Here is a 10997-nt window from a genome sequence, read left to right as displayed (position 1 = left end):
ATACCTTTTCTAGTAGTTTTCTGATTTTTAAGTCACTATATCTCCGTTATGGTAAAATGCGTTAAGAGTCATAACAGAATATCGTCTTGTTTTGTCTGAAATAATCACTAAACAATAAACCTATATCTAATTATGTCTCCGACCATAAATTAACCATTGAGTTAACGAATAAAATAATAATTGATATAATTCTCATATATGTAATAAGGACCGAAATAAATAAGTTGGTTAAAAGATGAAAATTTGAAGGTTATGAAGCAGCAAATTTTTTTCCTTGTGTATACATAATGAATTTCCATTACATAATGGTTCAAGGACGGGATAACGAGCCTGAGAGTATGACTGAACGAGACAGGATTGTCGGGATGTGGGAGATGGGGATGTTAGTGAGTGACATTGCCGAGCAGATGGGACGGATCAAGACAATGGTGAAGAAATGAATGACGCGGTGGAGACAAGGTCGCGGAGCGGCAGGCTTCGTTTAATCACTTCCATGAAGATGACGAGACCGTGGCGGCTGCATGGGAACATCCGTTCACGTCAGCAGTGCAGCTGACACGAGATATTCAAGTGCTTTGCCATCCTAGCACCACCAGAAGTCGCCTGCGGAACAACGGTATTCACCGCCTTGTGCCGGAATACAAAGAGAGGTTGACGGGTCGGCTTTGCCCTCCAGCACCTTCCCTGCGATGTGGAGTTTTGGAGGAGCACGGTCTTCACCGATGAAAAAAACTTTTCGTCCGTGAAGGCGGGAGCGAGGCAGTGCTGGGGGCCACGCAGCACACTCTACCAGCAATGCATTTGTTTTAGTTAATAACATGATATATTATATAACATGATAATGAAGCTTCGAAACAGGCCACTGCTCATTTGCACAGGATATTCCATCAATGAGCTTTGACCAGAAAGCTTGACTGACGCCCACCGTGCCTCAAGGTTCGCCTTGGCTCGACAGTGTAGCAGTCGATAAGAAGGGGGAATGTTGAGCAAGAGTGGTGTTCACAGACAAAAAGTAAATAATTTCGTTCAACAACCAAGGCCTAATACATGTGTGGCGGCGAAACAACAAGAGGTAGCCAACCCATAAGTTATGTTTGTAACCGGGTTAACATTAGTAAATCTTATATGAAAATACTTTATAAAATCCTACATATCCTCCAGTAAATAACAAATCATAATATGACATGAAAGTGAAGTAATGTGATAAGGTCTACATTATTTTACAGAGATGTGATCGGCACAACAATCTCTTTAGAACAACGGAGAGGCCGAGTGAAGGTTAATGTGTGGGGGAGGATAACTCACCACGGCGTCCGGGATGTTACAGAGATTCAGGGACAGTTTAGTACCGAAACATATGTTGACATCCTTAATGATTTTTCATTCCTTCCCGGCGCCATAATATTTGTTACTAATGACAAACTGCTTTACAGTAGTTACTTTGATTAATTACACAAAGAAACGCTTAAAACATTGTCTTTGATCACCTTTCATGAATTAAGTTTAAGATGATTGACTTTCTTTGGCTTGTCTGTTGTCTTTTTAAATATTAAGTCACAAAATATGCGAAGACAGATGTGTGGAGTCTGTTGGTAGCTCTGGTTTAGTCGTGGTCTGGGTTGGTAATCCTGAGACAACACACACGTCTTCGAAACTGTTGACTTTCGGAATAACGAAATAATTTAAAATGTGTTCTATCGTTATTTGTTAAGTGTAATCATTTTATTTTATTTCCGTTTGTTTCCCGGTTGTTAGTTTGTTTCCAATAAACTCATAAAGCGCGATAGACAATATAAACAATTCAGGATACTTTCTGTCACCAGTTGACTGTCACCACTTTGAGACATGGGTGACGTAAGTGACCCGAGGGTTCAGGAACAGTTCTCATCTGTTTTCGATACATGAGACTCAATCATCCAAAAACGAGCCATTATGTTGTGTAGTACTTTGCCTATTACTTTATAATTACAATATTCTCTAAAGTTACATGTGTGGAGAAACGAATGAGTAAATCACGACCAAACTCAGTCCATTATAGCACTGGGACGAGGTTTGGCAGGTTCACTCAGGTGTTGAATCCGCCTCGTTTCACGGTTTCGGATTTATGTGACTGTCAACAGAGGCCTCTAACAAGACAAGACAGCCGTACACAGTGTTGTCTCTGCCTTAGTGCCGGTAAGGACGTGTACACGGAGAAGAGACTGAAATTGACGATTTCTGAAAATTATCGTGAAGTTTTCGTCAGTGTTGTAGAGTGTTTGTGTCATGAACAAAGTGTTATAACTGTCCTAAAGTGGTTTTATAAGTTTCAAAAAGTGATTTTATGTATCTTAAAATTTTCATAAGTGTTGTGAAGTGATCGATGTATTATAACGTGTTCGTAAGTGACGTAAAGTGTTTATACGTGTTGTAAAATTTTTAATGACGTTTGTAAGTGATGTGAAGTGCTTGTGTCATTAAAACTTATAAGTGTCACAAAGTAATTGTTGGCACCAAAAACATTCCTACGTGTCATAAGAATGGTACAAAGTGTCGTAAATTGGCTTACGGTTTTAAGAGTGCCATAAAGTGTTAAGTTACGTCACGAAGATTCATGTAATGTCCAAAAGTTTTATAAAATACTTTTAAGTTCCAATGACTCTGATAAAGTTCCATTACACTAATAGGTGTCGTATAATGGTGCACAATGGAAGTGTCAGAGGTGTCTCGCAGTGTCCTAGCGTGTCTAAGTGTCCTAAGGTGTAATGAAGTGTTCTAAAGTGTCAGTGACGTAAGGTGTCCAAAAGTATAAGGAAGTGTCCTAAAGTGTCGTAAAAAGTCACATATTTTCATAGTGTCATAAAGTGGCATAAGGTCTCGAATAGTTATAAAGTGAAAAGCAACACACAATCATGTCATACGGTGTCGAAGAGTGACGCAATGTACTGTGAAATCTCTCAAAGTTTCGTAAAGTGCCATTGATGTCAAGACGGTGCCAGGGGTGGCCCTTTTAGGTGCCAGAGTTTCCGCGACTGCCAGCACAAGGTAACTACTAATGAGAATATTGTTTTGCTCTTGACATATCGAACAAGTTCTTTTGGTTATCCATTTGGCATGCTTAAAACCAGTGGCTCTGCCTTAGTTGTTCCTGTAAGTTAAGTGTGAATAATCATATAGGGGGTGTGTGTAGGGGGAGGGGGGGGAGCCGACAGGTGATCTCAAATGGATTTTCCTTTTCCTTTTCCAGGTAAGTGTGAGTTAAAACAGCTCTTCGAGGACATTAACACACCATATCTCAGGTACGTCCCAGTTATCATATTTGTTAATTATCGTTTTATTCATCAGCTAAGTCTGGAGTCCTTCGCATCCTACAACGTTACTCTTTCCCTCTATCTTTGAGGACGTCGGTGTCCCTCCCGTATCAATAAGTCAACGTGATGCCCCCACTCGTTCACGCGCGGACGTCGGACCCACTCCTTATCTTTACACCGTCTTTGTGGTCGCCTGTGGTCCCGTCGCTGTCTATATGAAAGGCTCCCCATCTTCTTGCCTCACGCCGTCAAAAAGGGTATCGTAGTCCTCCCCTCCCATCTTCTTCCCGTCAGAGATTCACCTCTTCCATTCAAGTGGGCGTAGTGATCACACTCACCTGCTTTAGAGACTTCCGTATCTCTCCTGTAAAGCTCTTGTTACGTTTAAAATAAAATGACCCTCATCATGCTGACGTGGTTTCATTATTCTGCTTTACAGGATATTACCTAATCGGTTTCGTGTTTTAGAGGCGTCATCTCCTCTCAGTCATCTGTTGAATCGTCAAACAGATCCCAGCCGTATTTGGTAACGATCGAACCTAACCATTTGGATTGGAGATTAGTAATAACAGGTCCCAATCCCAGTAAGTACTAATTCCAATGGATCCCAATTTTAATGGGCTTCAATTGTAATGTTCAGGACCATCATGCTTCAGGGTCGATTAGGATTAAGGTCTTTTTGGGCAGAGAACCAGTTGGTCTTGAAATTAACAGTGTTAATCCTGTCATAGCTCAGCATCGGAGACGTGTGGGAGCGTCTCAGAGTCTTCACACTCATGCTTCAGGAACGTCCTGAGCATTAGACCACCTCTTAGTGTTTCATGAACATCAAAGTATTTTTCGATGTTGGTTGGGATATATAGCAATGCTGCTGTCCGTCCGTGATGAATTTCGTATACAATCGGTAACGTGGGAGCGTAAATTATGGACGGGTCTTACTGGGCAGTAATAATGAGCGTGTTGATACATCAGGGATTTAAGAGATCAAGCTATTTCAGGTAATGAAGGTTGTCGTTTTTTTCTGGGGGAACATTAAAAAACGTCTTAAATGTTTCATTATTTCTACATCAAGATTCTTAACTGGTTACCTGTTGTGTTGATGACAGATGCAGTTTTTCCTGTTTTTATTAAAAGGTCAACTGGTTTAGAACCTACCTGAGTTATAGACCTGATCTGACTTTTTTTGTGTGGGGGGTGGGGTGGGGGGGGTGGGTGTATAGGGGTTTTGATGATGATGAGAGGTATGATGAGCTGGATGATGGCTGCGCGTGAGGTGATTTATGTGGTGAGGCAGGAGCGCAGGCTGCAACCACACATTTTGGCTCTCCCTTTTCCTGATCCAGTGGTGCAAGTGTTGGAACAACTGGGGAAAGGGAGAGTTGAAATGGACTGCCGATAGCCCAGTTTGTTGGGTTTTGCCTTAGTAGCCTGTCCATCATGCATTGCCTTCGTCCGCCAGTGTAGTCGTTGGGTTCCCATGGTGGTCACCTCTTCCGCCTATACCGCCGTTGGGGTCTTGTTGGAGCTCTGTAAGCATGTCTGTGATGCGGGGCTCCACCACAGAGCTTTCGTTCGGGGTTTACTCCTGTAGCCTTATACCTACCAATGCTAATCCGCAAGGCAGCGGGACAATGGTTGGTAGGTATTAGGACGTTTCCACATGCCAGTGGGCCTATGCGCCGTCCCTCTGGGGCCCACTGCTACTCCGATATCCCCTGCTGGTCTACCCTGGGCCCACGAGGCACCCAGTTACCGTGTGTTGCCACAAGGAGACACAGCAGGAGTCTTGATGGTGAAGAGGCTGTGTACTGGCAGGGGAAGACTTATGTAATTTGCTTCCCTGTTCACCACGAGGGCTAGCCACCGGCGGTAGCTGAAAGTGAGAGGAAGGAAGAAGTGCCTGCACCTTAAATAACATAATGCTGCCACGCTAGACGCATTACACCACCCTGTACACACACACACACACACACACACACACACACACACACACACACACACACACACACACCCTGTATCTATCTGTCCATTTATCTGTCTGACCATCTACTCATCAGTCCGTCTATCTACCTGTGTGTGTAGACATAGAGACTTAGATGAAAAAAGAAATAGAGCAAGAGAGAGACAAAGAGAGAGAGAGAGAGAGAGAGAGAGAGAGAGAGAGAGAGAGAGAGAGCATCAGTACCACTATGACACAGTATCTTTAACGCTGGACTAAACTCTAAATTCAGTTTCCTAGTTCATGGAATATGACCTTTATGTCAGCGTCTCTCTTTATTTATTCCATTCTCCCTCTTTACGTCTCGCCATTCTCCCTCCTTACCTCTTGCCATTCTCCCTCTTTACCTCTCGCCATTCTCCCTCCTTACCTCTCGCCATTCTCCCTCCTTACCTCTCGCCATTCTCCCTCCTTACCTCTCGCCATTCTCCCTCCTTACCTCTCGCCATTCTCCCTCCTTACCTCTCGCCATTCTCCCTCCCTACCTCTCGCCATTCTCCCTCCTTACCTCTTTCTCTCCTATGTTATGTACCGTTGTTCCCGTGCTGTAGTGATTTGCTGCTCCAGTCAACCGCCAACGTTCCAGTCGTTCAGCCTTCCAGTTTTCTAGTCCGCCAATGCTCCTATCTTAGAATATTCCAGTGTTCCATGGTTCCAGTGTTACAATATTCTGATGTTCCAGTAGCCCAGTGTTCTAGAGTTCCAGTAGCACAGAGTTCCAGTAGCCCAGTGTTCTAGAGTTCCAGTAGCCCAGAGTTCCAGTAGCCCAGTGTTCCAGAGTTCCAGTAGGGGCAGGTCAACAGAATTTTCTCATCGTTTCCAGTGGACGCACTTTCAATATCCTGGACCCCTGACAGAAGTTATAAAAATAAACAAAACAAATTTTATATACACTAAGAATAAGCCATATATATACTCAGAGACATACAGAAAGACAGACACAGACATACATACAGAAAGACAGACACAGACATACATACAGAAAGACAGACACAGACATACATATAGAAAGACAGACACAGACATACATACAGAAAGACAGACACAGACATACATACAGAAAGACAGACACAGACATACATACAGAAAGACAGACACAGACATACATACAGAAAGACAGACACAGACATACATACAGAAAGACAGACACAGACATACATACATACATACAGAAAGACAGACACAGACATACATACAGAAAGACAGACACAGACATATACAGAAAAGACAGACACAGTATATACATACAGAAAGACAGACACAGACATACATACAGAAAGACAGACACAGACATACATACAGAAAGACAGACACAGACATACATATAGAAAGACAGACACAGACATACATACAGAAAGACAGACACAGACATACATGCAGAAAGACAGACACAGACATACATATAGAAAGACAGACACAGACATACATACAGAAAGACAGACACAGACATACATATAGAAAGGCAGACACAGGACATACATGCAGAAAGACAGACACAGACACACATACAGAAAGACAGACACAGACACACATACAGAAAGACAGACACAGACATACATACAGAAAGACAGACACAGACACACATATAGAAAGACAGACACAGACATACATACAGAAAGACAGACACAGACATACATACAGAAAGACAGACACAGACATACATACAGAAAGACAGACACAGACATACATACAGAAAGACAGACACAGACATACATACAGAAAGACAGACACAGACATACATACAGAAAAGACAGACACAGACATACATACAGAAAGACAGACACAGACATACATACAGAAAGACAGACACAGACATACATACAGAAAGACAGACACAGACATACATACAGAAAGACAGACACAGACATACATACAGAAAGACAGACACAGACATACATGCAGAAAGACAGACACAGACACACATATAGAAAGACAGACACAGACATACATACAGAAAGACAGACACAGAGATACAGAAGGTGAGGGAGACAGAGGGGTGGTGGGGGGGGGGGACCAATTCAAGTGTAAAAGTTAGATGGAAATTTTTCCTTGAGAGATATATGTTTATATCTCTCACCTGAGATAGTGTCACTGTCTCTATCTCTCTCTTTTTCTCACACCTGAAATACTATGTCCCTCTCACCTGATATTGTATCTCTATTCATCTCTCACGTGAGATTCTGTCTCTTTCTCTGTCTCTCAAATGAGGTACTTTATCTCACTATCTCTTATCTGAGACATTATCTCTCTTTCTCTCATTTGAGATACTGTTTCTCCTTCCTTCCTCCATCATCTCTTCCTCTTTCCTTTCTCATATCTCCTTCCGTGTCCCCCATTTTCTCCCTCACAGACTCGACTCAACCAGATCATCCGCAAGGAGGTGATCCTGGCTTATTCCACAGCTCTCTCTCTCTCTCTCTCTCTCTCTCTCTCTCTCTTCACCAGGTATCATGAATTGCTGTTCAACACCACAACCACATCCAGCCCATACGAGCACGAACTGATCGCTAACAGCCCACTCCCAACCATTGTAAAAATTATCAACAATTCGTAATCAACCAATGTATTCACTCCCAGCCAATCTTACCTTTTGTACTGTCACTATGTTGAAATACCCTGTAGTATGACCTTCTCCCCACCTTGCTATTATCCATCATATTTGTATCACTTATGTTACTTGTATATAATTATTTATCAATCAAGTGACCCATTCCCTAATTATGTAACTGTATATTTTCAGTTTTTTGGTTGTCATGTCCTTTCTATAAACAGTTTATTATTATTATTATTATTATTTTTATTATTATTATTATTATTGCACACACACACACACACACACACACACACACACACACACACACATTAGCGTCTTAGTCCTTTGCTGTTTTGGTGGATAACTTTATATGACAGAGAGTTAGTAAGATATTCAGTAAGGTTATCACCAGTTAAGAGGTAAGTTAAGGTAGGAACATCTGGCACTGGCCTGGTCGCTGCCTTAACTCCCAGGTGTAATAATTATCACAGTCAGGTGTTGTACTTACGTGAGTGTAGTAGTCAAGTGTCGAAGTTTCCTCCTTAAGTAGAAAACTTTACTCTCAAAGTGTGAAATTGAGATTATTCTAAACTGAAGCCTTTAACAGTGTAGTTCATCTGTGTGTGTGTGTGTGTGTGTGTGTGTGTGTGTGTGTGTGAGTGTGAGAGAGACAAAGGGAAACGGAAACTGAAGGTAAGAATTGGACAAAAAGAAGAGAGGAAAAGAAAGAATTAATTAGCGCCATAAAGAAATTTGGATGATGCTATAAAGAAAAAAAAATCCTTAAGAAGAATGAAGTAGAAGAGACAACCGGAGAGAGCGAGAGAGAGAGAGAGAGAGAGAGAGAGAGAGAGAGAGAGAGAGAGAGAGAGAGAGAGAGTATGTCAGTAAGGCAGGTGCGTAAAATCACTCTTTATTCTGTGTGTTTATGGAGTAGTTTAAGAGAAGTAAACATCTCCCTTTCTCTCTCTTTCTCACTTTTCTTCTCTGTCTTTCACTCTATTTCATTTTTTTAATTATCTGTCTATCTGTCTGTCTATCTGTCTGTCTGTCACGTTTTTGATGGTGTTAACATCTTGTCTAATTTACACTTCCCTGTTTACATCATAACCTGCAATGACGTGTACGGGAGGAAGAGGGACGGGTGAATGGAGACGAGGAAGAGAGGAGGAGAAGGAGGAGGAGACGAGGAGGAGGAGGAGGAGGAAGAGGAGACGAGGAGGAGGAGGAGGAGAAGACACAGAAAGATATGAGAAAAGTGGATTAGAGGCAGGGAGAGAGTTGTCACTTGTAATATGACACTTTTCTTTTATCTAAAACTTGAAGAAAAAAAAATGTGTATGGTCTTCCTATATGACTCTGGCTGCTTATGTTTATTTTCTTGGGATTTAGAGTAATTTTAAATAACTTTTGGGTCAAATTGATGATGGTGTTCACTTATTCTGTTCTTCAAGGCCAGGTGGTGTTGAGTTGTTTTGTTCTTCAAGAGCTAATGGTGTTCAGTTGTTATGTTCTTCAAGAGCTAATGGTGTTCAGTTATGTTCTTCAAGAGCTAATGGTGTTCATTTGTTTTGTTCTAAAGAGCCTAATGGTGTTCAGTTGTTATGTTCTTCAAGAGCTAATGGTGTTTAGTTACTCTGTTCTTTAGGGCCCGATGATGTTCAGTTGCTCTGGCATGCCTTTAGCGCAAGCAAAAGCACAAGTAAAAGGAGACAAAAATACAAGCACAAGGACAAACACAAGGGACAAGGCACAAGGACAAGCACAAGGATAAACACAAGCACAAGGACAAGCACAAGGACAAACACAAGGACAAGCACAAGGATAAGGACAAGCACAAGGACAAACACAAGCACAAGGATAAACACAAGCACAAGGACAAGCACAAGGACAAACACAAGGACAAGCACAAGGATAAGGATAAGGAAAAGCACGAGCAGAATAACAAGGCACACTGATACACACAAGTTAATAATTTGTTAATAATCCTCTTACCAGCCAGGAAGCCAGCCAGCCAGCCAGCCAGCCAGCCAGCTAGTCTCCCAGTCGAACAGCTTGCCGGCCAGTCGAATTGCCCAGCAGCCAGCCAACTAGCCAGCAAACCGATCAATCATCCATCCAGTCAGCCAAGTCAGCAAACCAGTCAGTCAGCCAGCCAGCCAACCAACCAGGAAGCCATCCAGGTAGCCATCCAGGAAGCCAACCAGGAAGCAACCAGGAAGCCAGCCAGTAATCGTAGCAGCCGGGCAGACAACCAGAAAAATGACGTCGATCTTAAGAGAGAAAGGAATGTGTATTATTAGTCTTATGCCACTTCGTATCTCTTATCTTCCTCTTCCTCTTCTTTGTCGTCCTCCTCTTCCTCCTCCTCCTCCTCCTCCTCCTCCTCCTCCTCCTCTTCCTCTTCGTCCTCCTCCTCCTCCTCCGCCTCCTTCCTGCTGCAAGGGGACGTCAGCCAACCTTCCCTGTAATAACCTTGTAAGTGACGACCAACCATTTTATAGACGGTAGAAATTGTCCTTTGATGGTGATGGAGGTAGTAGTGGTGATGGTGATGACGGAGGTGATGTTCTTTACGATGATGGTGATAATGGTGATGATGATGCTAGTGATGGTGGAGGTGACTTCAGTGATAATCGTGATGGTGATGATGATGGCGATGGTGATGATATACACTGTAATTCGTAGTTTCTAAGGCCTGCAGCGTACACTCAACTCGCCTCTCTGATTGTGTATGTGTTGAGCAGTGACCTGTGATGCTCTAGCTGTTTCCCCGCCAATCATTCCCGTCCATGGACTCTACTAACCTCTCAAGCTGAAGGTTGCTGTTCCCTATTGTTTTGGTCTAACCTGTTCTTCCTGCTGTTTTGTGCTCTGTTGGTAGAGTCTGCTTGTTCCAGTTTCATATTTCCTGTCACCATCTCACCTGTGACTGACACCTGCTGCTATCGTCTCTCCCTCAGCCGTTATCTCCAGATGCCATCCCTCAGGTGATTGTGTCTAGCTGTCAGGGTCAGGCACGACGTCACCTGCTCAGTAAATTCCTCGCTCGTGGCCTCTCTCGGACCACCTCCGGCCCTCGGTGCGACATGAAAGAGGAGCCCAAGCTGATTGGAGCCTGAACTGGTGGGTTCCTTACCCCCCCTCTCACCACCAGTCGCGTCTGCCTTGCTCC

The 10997-nt window shown here is 43.0% G+C and overlaps 1 protein-coding gene across 1 annotated transcript; it reads left to right on the top strand.

The window, feature by feature from the left end:
- The first annotated feature begins 305 nt into the window (after positions 1 to 305).
- LOC121854241 (DNA topoisomerase 1-like) lies at positions 306 to 9780 on the top strand. The gene is made up of 3 exons (XM_042348765.1): positions 306 to 428; positions 3931 to 4079; positions 9573 to 9780. Exons 1-3 carry the CDS (start codon positions 306 to 308, stop codon positions 9778 to 9780), a joined length of 480 nt encoding a protein of 159 aa, XP_042204699.1.
- The last annotated feature ends 1217 nt before the right edge of the window (positions 9781 to 10997 follow it).

Source organism: Homarus americanus, unplaced genomic scaffold (assembly GCF_018991925.1).
Source record: "Homarus americanus isolate GMGI-L3 unplaced genomic scaffold, GMGI_Hamer_2.0 scaffold50564, whole genome shotgun sequence".
NCBI lineage: Eukaryota > Metazoa > Arthropoda > Malacostraca > Decapoda > Nephropidae > Homarus > Homarus americanus.
The sequence above is the reverse complement of the archived record's forward strand: the minus strand, read 5'-3'. Positions and strand labels throughout refer to the sequence as shown.